General features: G+C 40.8%; 1 protein-coding gene across 50 annotated transcripts in view; it reads right to left on the reverse strand.

Annotated features, from left to right (window-relative positions):
• Window positions 1–1466: 1466 nt before the first annotated feature.
• The window catches only part of rims2a (regulating synaptic membrane exocytosis 2a), a 132405-nt gene continuing 116057 nt past the window's right edge, over window positions 1467–17814 (reverse strand). For 49 of the 50 annotated variants that reach the window (XM_047340878.1, XM_047340881.1, XM_047340880.1 and 46 more), the window contains 5 exons: window positions 4994–5135; window positions 4685–4797; window positions 4434–4535; window positions 4201–4340; window positions 1467–4058 (listed from right to left, as the gene is read on the reverse strand). In XM_047340878.1, the coding sequence (XP_047196834.1) occupies window positions 3855–4058; window positions 4201–4340; window positions 4434–4535; window positions 4685–4797; window positions 4994–5135 (701 nt within the window). In that variant the 3' untranslated portion in view covers window positions 1467–3854. Of the gene's footprint in view, window positions 4059–4200; window positions 4341–4433; window positions 4536–4684; window positions 4798–4993; window positions 5136–7717; window positions 9521–17814 lie in introns of those variants that run through there. The other variant, XM_035164005.2, reaches the window with a different exon arrangement.

Consider the following 17814-nt stretch of genomic DNA (forward strand, 5'->3'; position numbering starts at 1 on the left):
TCAACTTAAAAATGATTAGTCAGTCAGTGCGTCAGCCTATCACTTTGGTCCAAATCCCAAGAACTATTGGATGACTTGCAATTAAATAAGGTCACTGTTAAGATGATGATATAATCACTTTGGTTATACTGGATGGAGTTTTCATATATAGCACGGTGCTATTAGAACCATGATCACATCAAAGTTTCAGTTTATCCAACATTTTAGCTCTTGAGGGTGCATAGATTGTGTTCTTACCTGAGAACAACTCCCACATAAAAAATTGTATCTTTATAAAAACTGCGTAAGTTGGTTTTAAGAAGAAATTTCTTCTTTAACATTGTTGGTGAATGAATGAATTGGAGCTGCTATCATTAATAACATCATTACATCTATAAATATCATATCATATTATAATTTTCATTATAACAACCAGTCAGACCCCCCCCTCTCTCTTCTCCACCCACCTCTCCTCTCTTTCCCATTTTCTCCTTTCACCCCAACCAATCGAGGCAGATGGCCATCATCCACGATGAGTCGGGTTCTGTTCGAGGTTTCTTCCAGTTGACGATCGCTATCATTTTTAAGGTCTGGACTTTCCTATGTAAGATAATGTTGCGATAACGTATGTTATGATGTGGGACTACTTCAATAACACTGAATTGAATTAACATGAGCGTTCTACCATTGTCACAAGTAACATCTTCTTCATCATCGCCCCAAAATAATTGTGATCATCATTAGCATTTAGCTCAAAGCACTTTTGTGCCATATGACCTGAGCTTCTACCATAACTGTAGACTTACTGTTAATATTTAAACCACGGTGGTGCTGTGGTTAGCACTGTCACATGAAGAAGGTACCAGGTTCAAATCCCGGTTCAAGTCCTCCAGCTTGGAGTTGTAGAATGGAGTTAGGTTAATTGGAGACTCTAAATTGTCCATGGGGTGAATGTGAGAGTGGATGGTTGCTTGTCACTGTAGCTTTTTGTAAGGTCAACATATATACATATATATATATATACATATATATATATACATATATATATATATATGTATATATGTTCACCCTACGATACGCTGGTGTCCTGTCCAAAGTGTGCCTCACCTATCGTCTATAGTCAGCTGCATGGGTCCAGTCCCCCTCCACCCGCTAATTAGCAACAGGCTAGTGTTGTTTGAACCATAGGTTGTATTTAAGATTTGACTTAGATGTCATAGACTTTCAGCATGACCACGGGTTAACTAGGGATGCATCCATGTTTTTCTAAGAAAAGATAATGACTTGGATAATGGGTAATGTGGTAACCAGCATATTTGTAGCTTAACACATCTTCCGGACTAAAAGTAAAGTCTTCTGGTTCATTGAGTTTTACTAGTTATACATATGTCTTCTGAAAACCTCCTAACTTTGCTAGTTTACATATTTCTTTTCCTTTGAGAGCATATCGTTTTGTGTGTGTTCATCTTATCACCCAACGCTGTCCATCAGTGTAATATCATTTTTTTATTTTTAATTTGAAAAATAACTTACATAAATCTCTGTACTCAACCATACTTAACCAAGACATAGCCTTGGCATTAACACATTGCACCAAAAAAGAGAAAATGAAAAGGCATTCAAAAGGATAAATAACGTATGTCTTTGTCATCACATGAGGCATTCTTCCTGTTCCAAAAGAGTAATCTATTCATGGTAGCTTGTTTATTCAAATTCTGACATCTAAAGGTATGTACAATGGAAATTGAAATGAAAATATATACTGTAGCCTGTTACAGCAACAAGGTTTTGTTGGACATTAAAACACATCATCGTCATGTGGAAAAGGAATAATGCCTCAGTTCAATTTCATTCAGACATACTGCAACTATAAGATTCATATACTTCCCAGACATGAGAAGTATTTTAATTACTAAAAATAGTAAATAAAAAATAAACTGGTCTTGGCTTTTAAATAAAACTAACAAAAATATAGTAAATCAATTTCATTTTCATTAAAACAAGAAAAACAAAACATTTTCTGTGGCAATATCCCTTGTTATTTGAACTTGTGATTAGCTCTTCTTCACATACAGTGCCTGTAAAATTAAACCACAGCAACACACATCTCTTGCATGTTTGCTGCCTCTTGATTAGGTATAGACCTCCTGCTGTACCAATAGAGATTATTTTTGCATGTTCGTCAACAATACTGAAATAAAATACACTTGCAATCACAACTGTTTCATCAACCTCCATTAAATATAAAATATTTTCCTTGTCACTTTTTTTCTCAAAAACCTGAAAGAAAATATGACCTTGGGGGTGGAATGTTTTTGTTAAAACTTCAATAATCGGCCGTGGAAGACCAAGAACTAATTTGCTGTAGAATTCAATTTAAGGTGAGGGAGAAAAGTAATGAAGTTGACATGCACTGTACAAGAAACTGCAAAAATTCCAAATATCATCTTTATCAAAACATGCTGAGTTACTGTAAGGTGTGCCCAAGCCATGTTGCAGAAAATCCTTTTCAACATGCTTGTTAAACAAATCAAATCCAAAATAAAATACATACTGAAACAATACAGAACTGTAAAATAACCAACAGTCCTAAAATCTGGACAATATCAGGGGACTGAACAATGGTAGCAATGAATAGTACAATGAGAGGTACCCTGGGACAAGGAAGAAAAAGAGAAACATGTACAATTTGCACATTATGTTTATCTTTATAAGGCCTGAGCCTTTTTACAATGAAATAAATAATTTACATTTATTTTCATTATCACTTTTTGTCACATAAACATTTTCTGTTAAATAACTCCAAAAGTTTCCTTTAAGTTTCCCTTATCTGTATGTCTGTAAAACACAGACTCACGAATGGTCTAAAGAATGATAAACAATGTCTTTTTTTTAATCACGATGTTGCATTCACTCCCCTTGAAAACCATGCACTAGTGAAATTTATCTTTAAAAATAATATAAATTGTTGAAAATGGCTGATCTGTTTTATTTATTTTTCATCTTTTTTGCAAGTTGCAGCCTCAAGAAAATAATTTTTCTTTTTTTTATTCAGCTAAATTTGTGTCCATGCAAATGAACTAAAAAGGGAAAAAATATTTTTTCTCATTTAATTTTCATACAATATATCAACAGAGAAAGAATGATGGTAGATTGTACATCTTTTCATGGGGTTTGGGTTGTTACTGTATATTCTGGAGTGTTGATGGTAGCCACTTTAATATTGCCTCTGATTTACTGTCTTTCTGGTGATTTACCAGTACAGTTTGATTCAGTACATAAACCTTGAGTATGTCAAGCATTTCTTTCGGGTTTGGGAGTGTGGATATAAGCTGGGACACACCTCACCCAGAGTGATGGTCTCCACAACTCCATCTACACAGCTAGGTCTGTTGGCGTGGCGTGACCAAGCATCTGATTAGAAACACTATCACCCCTTCAGATACAATTACATAGACATTTAAAGAAAAAAACAAAAAAAACAAAAAAAGAAAACAAAAAAATTCAAAGCACAACTTTTATTTTTCATTCGAAAAGGGCTTCTGTAGAACTCATTTAGCGGTTCCCAGTACTGACCCCCATGGCTTCGAATTGGATGAAAACCTGGAACTGACAGATTCCTCGTGCTAAGGAGTTCATTCCAGCTTCCTCCAAACAACAACAACAACACCCGGCAATCCCGGCCTCCAGGCGTTTGCAACACGCTTCGCCAAGTGCACAATGTGCGCAACGCTTTTGCTCAAAACACAGGATCACGTTTGCACCCCTAGAAACAGGCTCAGAAGACACAACATCAAGCATGCAGTGTAACTAGGGGGGCGTGACCTGCAATCGCAACACCGGCTGCTACAACAACGCTATCAGTCCACACGCTGCTATGATCGAGAGAAACTGTCCAGTGAGGATTGGGAAGCTCTTCTTGTCAGTGGGGCCAGAGTAGGGTCCACCAGTGAGGAAGGAGGAAAGAGCTTGAACCAGCCAATCACCATGTTGGACAGGTCCAGCTCGTCTAACAGTATCTGAACTGCTCCCATGAATGATTTATGGTCCATACGTCCATAGTCCCCCCATACGATGACCTGCAGGAAGAACACAGGAAAAAAAACTCAGCTTTACTCAAAGTTCAGACATCTTGAAAATAGGTTGTTATTTTTAAATTGACTCAGAGTTTCCGATTTCATTTCTGTAAGACCTCAGTGTATGAAGAAATAATTCTCTTACCTGTAAAACCTTCCCTCCCGGACTCTCCTCAAACGGCAGTGGCTGCTGGTAAAGAGGATCCAAGGTTTTTCTTGCTACTTTTGTTTTCTTTTTGGCTATGCAGACTCCGTTTTCCAAAAGGTAGACCTTTACATACGGTGCTGAGAGGAGAGGAAGTGTCACAACTTGTATTAGTCATAATTCTTGATGATTAATATTGCCTGTAATAATCCTACTGTCAGAGCTTAAATTACCTGGCAGTGACTTGGAACCTGGTTTTCCCACAAGGCCACGGGCTCTGATGATCTCCACCTCCAGTGCTCCTTTCTTATCCACCATGCCGATCTGGATGTCACCTGGACAACAAGTAAAATGTATAAACACTTTACAGTACATAAGGGAACACATCACCTCACTAGCATTTACAAATCGAAGTGCAAAGAGATTCCAAGGATTGACAAGCTATCATGTAAAACCAGTGAAATAAAGAGATTTGTGTTCTCACCCATAGGTGGAGTGGCCAATGTTTGACGTCCAACCAGCTGGGCGGGACCCAGACCATCAAGGAAGTCACTGAACTGGGCATCTGAGGAGAGCCGCACACCAGGGAAGATGAGACTGAAACAGAGGAACACACACATGATTACCACAGAGATAGAGTCTTTGCATGTTTATTAAAGACGCTGCTTTAGGGCTAGCAGGTGGCTGCAGCTTATTAAATGTCAGGAGGATTAGACAAAGCAAAGACATATTGTGCATGTGCTCCCAGTGAGTAGCGGCTTTTATAATGTCCTCAGAGTGCCCAGATCCTTACTTTCCCTCGGAGCTGTAGCTGTTCATGCTGCCGTCAGTGGACTCCCGGCTGGCCTGCCGAGTCATTCTGCTCCTCATCTCCACCGCCAGGCCCGTCTCTGTACTCCTCTGGATAGTGCTGCGCAACTTCTTACCTCCTGCTTCTGCAAACAGATTGACACATGCAAACAAAGAGGGAGGGAGGGGGAGAAAGAGGGATATAGACTGTCAATCCATGACATTGAATCCCTTTGTGACTCATGCATCGAGCTGCGTTCACAGATTTTTTTTCTGGCCAAGCCGCCTCAATCATTTGACAGGGAAAACAAAAGACCAAGGACAATCTGAATTACAATTCATCCCGCACTAAGAAACGCTGATTGGTTATTCTGGGAAGGATCACTTCACCGTGACAGTCAAACAAGGTCACTAACTCAACAAGCTCTAAAGACTGTGGCTCTTTGTGCATCTGTACGGACCTCCTCAGGTCAGTACTACTGACTGTCTCCATGGGTCCTGTAGGAACCATAGTGAGTCCACATTCATGACAGCTGACTTCCCCCATTAGCCCTGTGGCTGCTCCCCTCCACCCAGCCTCACGGACCACGTGGCTATGAGCCTGTGGCAGACATTACCATGAAGAAGTATAGTATGAATGCTTCCCTAGTCCAAACACACCTGGTGATCAGCATACACACAACACAACAGCCAGCTTCACTATTTTATATTCCAATAAGACAGGAGTTAAAAAATTCAGTCTTCACTCTGAGGATCGAGCAAGTTCTCACAAAGATGCAAATGTAGGGTTGCTCAAAAACTCCAGACTGGTTCAGTGTGTACTAGATATTTCACTTCAAATGAGTCCATTAAGCTCTGCTGAATAGGTGTATTAGCAGCTGAGACCTTTATAAGTTTAAAAACATGAAATGATGTGCATGACCACAGAGCAAGCAAAGAGTAATTATCCAAACATTACTAACTATTATTGAATCTATTACAGCTGAGGAATTTTGTATTTCTCATCTGTAATCAAATGAATGCAAAATGAGGGCATCAGGTTATTTCCCAGATGTCAGGTAATCATTGAAAAGCCAGATGAAATTAATAACGCTGAGTTGCCCTCAGTTCAACCTTCAGGTACAAAGTAAAGATGAACAATCAGCTGTTAATTCTCAGATCTTATAAACTTTTACCCTCTAATTCCCCAGTTTGAGTGAATGAATCATGTTAGGACTACATCAATACTACTCCAGGATCATCCAGGGCCCTCTCTTATCGCCTGCTGTCTTCACTCTCCCTGCTCGTCTTGTCAGGGGAGGAGCTGAGGAGATGAGAGGTGATCCTGTGTCCTATCTCACACAGGCATAAACAGACATGAAGCCTTTTCAGCCATGAAATCTCAGCTATTCAGCTGTCCTCCGCCTCCTCTTCCGGCTGTACACACATTACAAAAGGAGAAGCAGCCACAGAGGTTGTCTCCTACGTCTGCAGCAGAACGCAGCTCAACGACCTCCGCTGCCAATCAGTGGCGAGTCAGATGTTATCAATGAACACTGAAAACCCACCATTTTCAAGGTAATACACCACTTCTCTGGCTTTGTGGCTGAATTTATGACAAGTATACTCATACGTTGACACAAGCTGCTGATTTAAATCACTGATATGCAGCCCTGTTATTATAATATCAATGAATCTCAGGAAAATAACAGCTTATGATCAAAGACACTGTAATAGACCAATACACAAACAGACCATGGTGTTGACTTTGAATTAAAAGCCGGAAATCTGAAAAACTCTGCCCACATATATATCACACACATATGTACTTTATCGACAAAGACACCTGAATGTAAAGTACTGGCAGATGAGGTATGTGTCAGAGACATAGAGACATCATCACCACTGGTTGTACATTGTGGCGGGGAGCACTTTTGAAAATTATCTTGCGAGCCTGAAGCAGCACTGGACTAAAAGTTGGACAAACTGGCTGAACGCCAAAAAGGGTCATTGCCCTCAAATCTCATCTCTGCCAGACAGGACAAGACAATGACAAGAGTCTGGTGGAGCTGCTGGGCGGCCAACACAAGAAGTGTGAGTACAAGTGAGCTAGAGGTTGTTGCTAAATAAAGGTGGTGTGCTCGGGGGGAAATATGCAGATAGATAAAGATATAAAATCTTCTACACTGCAAATCTGTGAACTCTTTTATTTGTTTGTAAAGGCACCCTGATAGAATAGGAAGTGATTCATCTTGGGAGGTGTTAATATTTAGTTCACTTGCCAAGTGACAGTCAGACAACAATGTTGTGTTCCAAAGATAAATTAACACTACATTAAAGTACAAAACAATAATTCATTGCAGTTTCCAAATTATTTTTCTTGCCATGTACAGTGTCATATTTTACACTCATCAAGGGCAAATAACAGATTGGTTAGACAAACACAAGTAGCATGTAACAGAACAATACCACTGGCAACAGTAACAAAAACAAAAGCACTACTACTGTCTCACAACAAATCGGCTTCAGTATCAGTGTCACACAGCTCAAGCCTCACATGATCCACACTGAACTGTGCTGCCATCCTAATTAAACTAACATCTTTCAAATCCCTGCACAATCAATAGCTCTGCATCTCCCCAATATTCCTGCACCCATCTCCCCCCTAACTGCCATCCCTCAGTTTAACCAGCACTGCTGCCTCCGGCCAGGGGCCGAGGCTGGGACGTTTCCCCGGTCGTCATCTTACCTCCGTCCTCCTCATCGAAGGAGTTCATGCAGGGGAAATAGACAGCCAGCGCTTCAAACGATGCTGACAGGCTCATCTTGCTCTGGGAGTGTTGGATGCGCATCCCTGGAGCCGGAGCAGAGGTATCATGCCCCTGCCTGCCCATGTTGACCCGCAGCCGATTTTCTCAATGCGGTGAATTGAATCCACTAGACGTCAGCTTGTCGATAAAGATCTAAAAGCCAAATTTGACTTGAAATTCTAAACTGATTGAATTTGATAGATTCCTAGTAGAGGATGCTGCTACGCTGTAGGAGATCAGGTCTGTGTTGTAATCTAGTTCGTCCCTAGTTGCTCTGGAGACTGCATCTTATAGCGAGCTTCAGAGAAATGTGGCTTCAGCTGCTGAGTCTTGTGCTGTCTGGTTCTGATGTTTCTGCTGCACCTCTTTTTCAGGCAGGGGGAGGGGAGAGAGCTGCATTGCGCTCCACCAATCACAGAGTCAGGCTGCTCAGGCGCATCTCGGCTGGCTCTGCGGGTGAACAAGCTCTACCCAGAGATACTGAGCCCCCCCCCAGTCTGTTTCTCACCATTCAGCTTTTCTTTTTTTCACACACTACTTGTTCTACATTTGTGCTCTTTATCCCGTTATTTCCCTCTTCTCTCCATCCTCTGTCCCATCATTGCTCTGTCTACTCATCTCATCCACAGGTTACAGTGGAAACAAGTTGTTATTAGGTCTGCCAGCCGCCCTGCTTCTCTCTGACAGGGCTTCAGCTACAAGGTGGTCGCTCAAAATTCACCTGTCATACTCACACTCAAAAGAGCTACTTTAGTTTTCTTCCTTGCATCACGTCAGTATCACAGCTGTGTTGTGTCGGGGTGAATTCACAGTAGCTGAGAGTTAGAGAATCAAGAGGATGATCATTGTCACATATTCTGGTATGCAGCTGTGTCGTGTTACAACGCACACTTTCACAAAAACACACTATCAATCAATCCGGAAGGCTCCTTGTTTAAATCACTGTCAAACCGAAATGATAACATTTTTCACTCCATTTTTACCATTTGTGGACGCCTGAAGTTGTAAATAGTCCAGAGCCAAAACAAAGCAGCAGTCCTCAGAGAAAGGATTTCTTCACGGGTGGTCCCTGAAATACTTCTGAACCCTCTACTGGCGAATGACGGGTTAATACATACAGCAAATGTATAGCTTCACTTCAAAGTAAACTTCTGGTGAGTGTCACCACCGCAGCTTGGTAAAAAAATCTAGTGAAACTATGCTGCTGGGAAATGCAGCTAAAGAGCCAACTGTGGAGCCTTTGTTCTGGATATGTATGTGGCAGAATAGGCACAGCACAAGACAATAATGTGCTTCTCTGCACCATGATAAATATAGCAAGCTCCCTGTGGTGTTAGCGCTGAGACAAAAGTTCACATCTAAGAGAGACTGCAACCTACTTCCATGAAGGAGCCACTCTAATGCAGGGCCATGTCCAGTTACAAATCAAACCAATTGGGTCAGTTTTAATGGGTGTTCTCCGAGTTTCCTCCGAGTTTTCAGAAGAATTTAAATTTCTGTTAATTCTAAACATGACATGAATGAATCAAACACGTAGCTCAGTTAAAGAAGTTCTGTCTTTGAGAGCATTGTGTACTGTTGTAAACTTATAGGTTGTGTTTAACCATACAAGCTGCATGGTAGCCTACTAGGGGTGTTAAAGTCATTCTGTCACTCTAATGGTCCAATACTTTGGAAGGTGCAGCAAAATGTTTGGGTGGAAAAATGAATACTTACTGTAGATCCACTATCTATACTTTTTAACACACAAATCCTGCATGCAATGTGAACTTTGTTATGAGCTAGCAACAGGAAATTATCTTTGTTACTGAGGTCTCTTCGCCTTCAGTCAGCGAGAGTGAAAGCTGAAAACTGACAATTATCCTCACAGCAGCAAGGGGTCAGGAAAATAAAAGACATTATAATTACAGTTGCAACAAGAACGACCTGTAATGGATGTTTTGTAACGACAATCTTTATAATGTTCCACAAAACACATCGACTTAACCCGTAAACCGAACCTTAACCCTAATGTATTGAAAATAAATCAGTTAACACCATTGTAGATTCTTAACTCTTAATCATCACCTCATCTCAATAACGTGTTTTTTTCAGTGAGTAATTTGCAATGTATGTCGCAGCAAAATTACAAAGTCCATCATTTGTGTAGTCCTCAGATAACAAAACTTCTCTTTGTTAAATGATGGTATGATTAGAATTGAATTGGTCGGTGTTCTGAGGTAGCACAATGCCAAGCTACAATTATCATAGTAATTAGAAATAATTATCAAAGAAAGTTATGACTTTTTTCCATGTCTTCTCTATCTTAGTCAAAGCTAATGCATCATTACACTGGCACAATACATGGCAATCACTCTGACAACACATTCTGCATGTGTGGCTTGTTTCAACTTTCAAATCTATGGCCTCGTTTATTCTCAACCATCCACCCACTGCACAACGACAGCAAGAAGAGCGCTATCTCAATACTTGTTCACTGTCAGGCACAAACTACACCTGGCCCACCCAGTGAAGAACAAGAAACTTAATTACAGTCGTATGTTTATGAACTCATAAAACAGAGTTGGAACCTCACATGAACTCGATGATAAATCTTTCATTTGCCTCATATAATACCAAACTTTATCAGCAACATTAAAATCTACTCGTTAAAGATTAGAGTTTATTAAACAAGTTCAAAATGGTGCCCAAAGAAAATAAAGAATCAAGGTCTCTTCATAAGGACATGCATCTCTTTAAAGAAATTGTGTCACGTCAGGAACACAGATCAGATTGTTTACGTCAGGGAGTTACTAGTGAGATGAAAAATGTGATCATTATCCTTTCCTTTAATCTTTGAACTCATTTTAACTCTTGTCTTCAGACCCTTTTGTAGAGAATCTCCATTTTAGGTGATGATACTCTGATTTCACAACAGCATGGCTAGTACAGATTAACATTACTAACACTGTGCAATAGTACCTGGTGTCCCTCCAAACTATGACAAACTTGCATGAGAAAGACAACATGACTGGAAATCACAGGCACCTCAGAAGGCAGGAATGTGAAGAATCTCACCAATTCTACTACAACAACAAAAGAGTGTCCTGTCCCAGAAGTCATACGGAAGATGTGCCTGGCAGTCGGCAGGATCACAGACTCAGGCCCTCGGAAGTCTTTCTAATTGATGAGAGCAGGCCGGACCAAGCGTCAGACGGTGCGTCTGGTCCAACACACAGTAAACACAGCTTAATGGAGGGCTCTAACCCTAGCAGTCACACGCACGGATGTAGGCAAACACACACTTACAAGCACTTAAATACCTGGAAACCTGGACACACACCAGTACAGCGCAAACGCAGGCAAACACTTTCTCATCCCTCAGTTTACATTCCCTGCAGCCCATACCTTGATGAAGACCAGTCCTGTCGTCTGGAAGTGTTACTTCCTATCTTGTGCGTCAAATATGAAGAGAGGAATTAGGTAGCTTTAATTTGAAATAAGGTGTAAAACAATAATAAGGGTTCAATCTCCATCAATTCATTATCTATACAGCTTATCCTTTAAGCTTAAGGGTTGCTGGGGGAGCTGGACCAGCTGACAGTGGATCAGAGGCGAGGTACATCCAGGTCATCAGTGTACAGGGCCACCATATAAACAGTCATTCACTCTCACACCTATGATCCATTTAGAGTCTCCAATTAAATTGACCCCAATCTGCATGACTATGGGAGGAAGCTGGAGTAAACACAGGGAGAACATGCAAGCTCTACACAAAACAACACCTGCCTGAACTGGAATTCAAACTGGCAACCTTCTTGCTGTGAGACAACAGTGCTAACCACCACTTTGTAACCACTAAACGTTTAACACAGTCCAGTCATAAAACTGCATTATAAAGTTGTTATAGCTAATGTGTTGAAATCCTGCTTGTGTTCAAGTCCCTTCCTCTGTCTAGCTCTGCCAACTACAGAGAATAATATCACAACAGACTATTAACATTACTATTCTGTTTGGTGCTATAAGGCAGCATAAAGTCTAATAATCAGACTTTTTATTTAAAAACACACTGTTATGGCACTGCAGACATCTTCTGCAAGACACAGACACATCTTTGTAGTGAATGTTCAAATAAAATATTAATCAGAGCTTCAAATTCTACATGTCCTGTTTGTAAATGGAATCCAACTGAAAGCACAAAGTAAGAATCAATCTTGATGATGTGACAGCGCCTGTTTTATATACACAATAAAAGACTTAACACCCAAACATGTAGACACACTATGTCCTGCCATTAACTTCACACCTCCACAGAAAGGGTTCACACCTTCAGTGGAAGGTGTGAGGTAGGAGAGGCATATTTGAAACATGAAATGTGGGCGGTGAAGCAGTTGGAACAGTCCGTCCCCCCTGGCTGCTTCCCTTGACTCAGTAGTGCAAACACCGAGGCTCCAACAGATGGAGAGCTAACGAGAGAGAGAAAGGGGATCTAAACACTGATGTGTAGGAAAAAATCATGATACAAACTGCTGACATCAATCCAGCCCCAACAAACTAGTGTGATACATAAAGACTTCCCTTGTGTGTGGAAAATTGCAACACAAACATGTCCCCAACGCATGAATACATCGCCTGCTTCAAAGAGGAAATGAGCATGTTTTAACCAACCTCATGAAGAACAGACACATCATTCTCACGCTCCATGACTAAACTGACCACAGCACTTTTCAAGCGCACGTCTCATCAGGCTTCCTCTTTGACGGACAGTTATGGCGGAGTGCTTGAACACAAGATTTGAAGAGGAAGTCTAATTCAGTCATTCTAGTAGGAGTTAAAAACCTAAAAATACAGGGTGGAAGTTCATTTTTAGTTCAATTTAGATGGGATGCAAGAAATGTATCCTTAACTGTGTCCAAGCCTCAGACTCAGGCAGAGGAGACATATGGCTGAGGAAGACGAGCCCCTCTGCAGGCATAAACACAGCGAGCAGCTGGTGGAGCATGGCAGGGTTGAGACGATGAATCAACAGCTTTTAAGATGAGCTCATTGAGATGCTGACTGAATATTAAATCCCAAAATATGTATTTTCATAAAATAAACTCTTAAAGAAGGTTTCAGATTAAGCTATTAATATGTGAGCATGTCTCATCCCTCATGGAGCATGGTGGCTGTGACCTGCTCTTACTATGCATTTTAACATGTTAGATAGAAAATATGAGTGTAACAATCATATAATTTTAAAAAGATTTTATTCAGAGAATGTAGTATGCTCCTATCTGTGTCAAGCACACTTCCCTCGTCAATAGCAACAAAAAATATTGTTTGTGTCAAGTGGCAATGAGAGCAACATCATCCGACCAAAGGTTTGTACCTCCATGTGATTTCCACAGCCTGCTGTCATACTGTTCATGTTAATCAAGGCTCAAATTTACAGATCTGTACACTTGTACACTTGAGTTGTATGACAGCTAATTTATGCTCCAGCATAATTACATCAAAATAGAAAAATCATATTCAAAACAAGAACATTGGTTAATTTCTTGGATTACACAAAGTACACTGCCTGCTAGGAGACACACTATGTGCTGCGCTCGGTGTGAAAACAATTTATTTAGACCACCAAATCTGACAGTCACATCCCAGCTCGTGAATAAACAGAGTCAACAGTGATTAATGTGGCACTTACAAAAGATAAAGACTGAGCAGTCTCGGAGAGCCTTGTGTTTCTAATACCATGGGAAGTCCTTCAATAATGTGCAGAGTGAAGTATCTAAAGAGGATACTTGTCTCCACACAAGTATCCTATCTGATAAATGCACCATTCCCACAATTATTTATTTTACATGTACCTATTTATTTAGACTCATCTTTTTTGAGGCGTTTTCTTTTTCACTCTGAGAACCTAACTCTGACTGAGACATTGTTTAACTGCAGGACCTAACATACAGTTCACTCCATATGATTATACAGTGCTGATTCTGCTCCAGGTGCACATAGCCTGAGAGAAGATGTATGGTGACCATGGAAACAGATACTAAACACCTTATAAATAACTATAATAACATGCTACACTGTGCAGAGTGAACAAGTGCATGCACTAGCTCCCTACAACAGCCTTTAAGGGGAAAAGAAATAGACTCAGGCAAATATTGCAAATGCTAGCAATTAGAAGTTTATGTGTTTTAAAGGACACAGACTCAAAGCTTTACAATGAAAGGATCAGATCACAGATGCTTCATCGAGAAAAGATGTATATGTAGGAGGCTGCTGTTCGCAGATGAAGGGAGCTCAAGTCTAAATCCAAGTCCTCAGTGACAGTCACACTGGGATATCTGGATACAACAACCAGTCAACCTCAGTGGGCAAGGACAACAACAGCAACAGAAAAGCTGTGAAAGGGAAGAATCTATGAAGAGTATCAGAAGGATTTTCTATACTTATAAGTGTATGTAGGTTACTCGTGCTCATGCTGACCATCTTCATCATTGGTATATTGCAATGGATCCAATAATAGAACTATAAACTTTTAAAAGCAGCACATCTCCTACACTATAGCCACACATATTTAGGTCACTGCAGAGATGCTCATCTGAGAGCTCAGGCTGATTAACAGCCACGAGTCCCTCTGTGGATTGTTGTAATAGAGTTGGAGGAAAAGAACAGGAGGGGAAGGAGTAGCGGAGGGAAGGACAGACAGGAAATGATTCTTTAAATCCTGTGGGAGAAGTGAAGGTGAGATGAGAAGGTGAGATGAGAATGTGAAGAGGAACACAGGAGCGATGTGAAGATAGATGAATACAAGACAAATATCAGTTAGAACTCAATAAGAGGCTAGGTAAGGTAGAGAGAAGGATGAGAAGAAAGCAGTGCAGGGCTCTCGTGTCCCTCTTCCTCGCTTGTACTTGTGCCGCTGTGTTCTGTTCATGCATCATCCTGAGAGCAGCATGTCTGCTCTGGCCCCCTAGGAGATTAATTAGCGGCCTCAGCAATTGGAAGAGCTGCTGAGATAGGCACCCGAGTCAACACGAAGACAAATTACCTCGGCTGAAAGATCAAAGTTCAGCTATTTTATTACAAAGAAAACAGTCCGTGTGAAGACTGGAGGTCCAAAAACAACGTCAGTATCTGGTGTAGGTGAGAGAGCAGAGAGAAAGGAGCCAATGATTTGTTCTCTCTCCTGTATACATCTGGATATTGTCGGCCTAATAAGAAAGGTAGTATGCTCTCTCTTTCACCAGGGGACATTCTGCTCTCGGAGCAGAGGAAGCCTGTCAGTAAATGCTGAATGCTTGAATACTACATGTATGAAATAGCTGAACAGTGTAGTGTGTGTACGGTAGGAGCAGTTACCTAACAGCGCGAGTGTCGGCAGCAGCCCTTGATCAAACCTTTCGTGGTCTTATTAAAAAAAGTAGGACACTGATGTGACAGGGTTCTTTCAGGTTACAGAGGCCAGCATCCATTTATCCATCTCAGGTAACAAAAAGTGGAACGTAAGAAGAATCATAGAATACTCAAGGTTGAACCCAGGGTAACAGGAAGCTGGGTTTTTCAATTACAGCGTATTACACCACATACTCTGAATCCTCCCCACTGATTCCATCTTTTTCTCATTTCTATATCACTGCAGGCAGGCTTGCCTGTTTAGGCCTATTAAGGCCCAATCTCCTGCGTCTCCTGCACTGTTCACCTCCTCAGCCTTAATAGTCAGTGGCTGGTGCTGAGCTGTAAATCTTGCTGTCGATTATTTTTCTGGGACACCATCAGGACTGGTAAACAGAGGCTATTATGGGGTAGAGCTACAGAAAGGTTTCTGGATATAATGATTCTGTTGTGAACAAGAGAGAGACCTCATATTCCTCATAAGTTGCAAAAAGCAAAAAGCAATACTTGATTGGACTAAAAGAGCTGCTTTCCTGATATTCTTATTGTACATAGTGGGAGGAGACTTATTATATTGTTCCTCCCAAGGATCACAAATAATCCTCAATAATTCACATAAAGAATTGGAGCAGAGTGCTCAGCACAGTGCAGCGCACACAACAAATCCCTCTCTGCAAATACAACTACACAAATCCGCTAGAAGTCAAACAATGGTACTGTCCTGAGCAATACTGTAAAAGGTCCCACACTGTGGTGTGTTCACCATTAGTGATACTGGAGAATAATGTTTTCCAAAACCGGCATGTTTTTGTATCTCATGTACTGCTGACCAACTCATTTTTAGATAGAACATGTGTTTTTGTGTATGAATAGCAGTAAAACTATTGAAAAATAAGAACAGCAGATCAGAAAATCAGGTCTGTCTTTAGATGCCAGTCACACAGACGTGTGCAGATAAGCATATGTAAATTGATTTTCAACGGACTTGCAACATTTTCTTGTGTTACTGTATATTCCAGCTGAGTCAGACTGTGTTGCAGCAGTAAAATCTGCTCTCTCCTGAGTTTAAAGATAATGTGCCAGGGACTGGAGCTTTGCTAAATGGTGGATGAGACAATAAACGTAATGAATCAACCTGATTCTTCAGCTTGCTCACGATGACCACTTTAATGCCTCTAAATGATCATGTGTGAGTATTATTCATCACCATTTTCATTATGTTGTGAACATTGTTTTTAATTGTTCAAGTCAAATTTAAAGCCAATGTAAAATGTCAGATAAATTAAGCACTGACTGTAAAACTCCTCTGTTCCCTGGCAACCACATTGCAAATTACCGAACTTCCTTATTAGAAAATGTATTACTCTAATCATTTCTTGAATCTTGCTTTGTTTTTTTTGGTCACAGAAGTGTTACTGCACTTTGCCTCCAGCTTGAACTGCTTCATGTCCTTTTTCGTGAATGATTAATCTAAACCCCATGAACTCAATCATGAATCAGTTTCAGCAACAAGCTCCAGTCGTGGTTATGTTTTAGTGTCTTATTACAGTTCACTGCTATTTGTCAACAGACGGCTGGATGCTCTGCTGAATGCATACGAAGGCCATCTTCTTGTCAATTTTGCTTTGTTCTGCCTCCTTGCATTCGGTGTCAAGTCCTGGTGTGAACTTATGTTCAAAGTACGGTTTCCTTATCACAGCTCGACAAATGTTTATACAGACAACGTGATACATTTGTATTTCCCAAAAAGTCAAGTGCCTTCAGCAGTTCAAACCAAGAACTGCAAAAAGTGTATACAAAGTGCTGAACAGCCTCTTAAAGTCGGCCATCCTTTGAATGCACCCTTATAGACGGCGGTGCGCCTCCCAGGACGGTGCACAACAAAGTAGGGCAGAATGCATCTTGGCAGTGTTAATGCTCACGCAGAACCAAATACAGATCTCCAGGCAGATGTATGCACACTCTCACAAGCTCTACTTGAGGCACTCAGAGGCATTCAGTGAAATATTGATAGCTCTATGGGATTCAAGCTGCCTTGTGTGTGCATGTGTGTGTAACTTTGTTCCTGTTGTGTGACGCTGTTCAAATGTGTATCCAAAGATAAAAATAGTCAAAATGATAACACATTTATAACCAAATCATCCTCTATTTTCCAACATCCATATCATAAATGAATCATATTTCAAGGCAACAAAAATTAACTGGTTTACAATTGACATGATTTACAATTAGTAGAAATCTATCACTTAAAGAGATGAGGAAGCAGCAGCACATGTGGGGGGCAGGGCAGCGGCACGTGAGAGCACAACCCTGCTCCACTTGGACTCATCTCATCCAACATGTCTTTCTCCATGAATCTCTCTCTGTCCCTCCGCCAGGCTGTTGAGTCAGATCTGGACAGAGAGAGTGCTGATGGGTCGAAGTGATTATTGAGCACTTTAAGGTTGAATAGATCGAGATGAAAAGGCACTTCATATGAAAAGACCAAAGCCCGATCTGTTGGCCAGAAACATCACTGCACGCCACCTGCTAGGCTTCTTTTTTTTCTTCACACTGTCTGGCAGCAAGTGAAGCAGCCAACCCCTCTAAAAGGGTTACTGAGCGCTTTTGAGAAGAAAGTAGGATAGCAAACGTAACAGCCCACTTTCTGCATAAAAATACTTGTTCCTACATT

This window comes from Hippoglossus stenolepis, chromosome 8, assembly GCF_022539355.2.
Source record: "Hippoglossus stenolepis isolate QCI-W04-F060 chromosome 8, HSTE1.2, whole genome shotgun sequence".
Classification (NCBI taxonomy): domain Eukaryota; kingdom Metazoa; phylum Chordata; class Actinopteri; order Pleuronectiformes; family Pleuronectidae; genus Hippoglossus; species Hippoglossus stenolepis.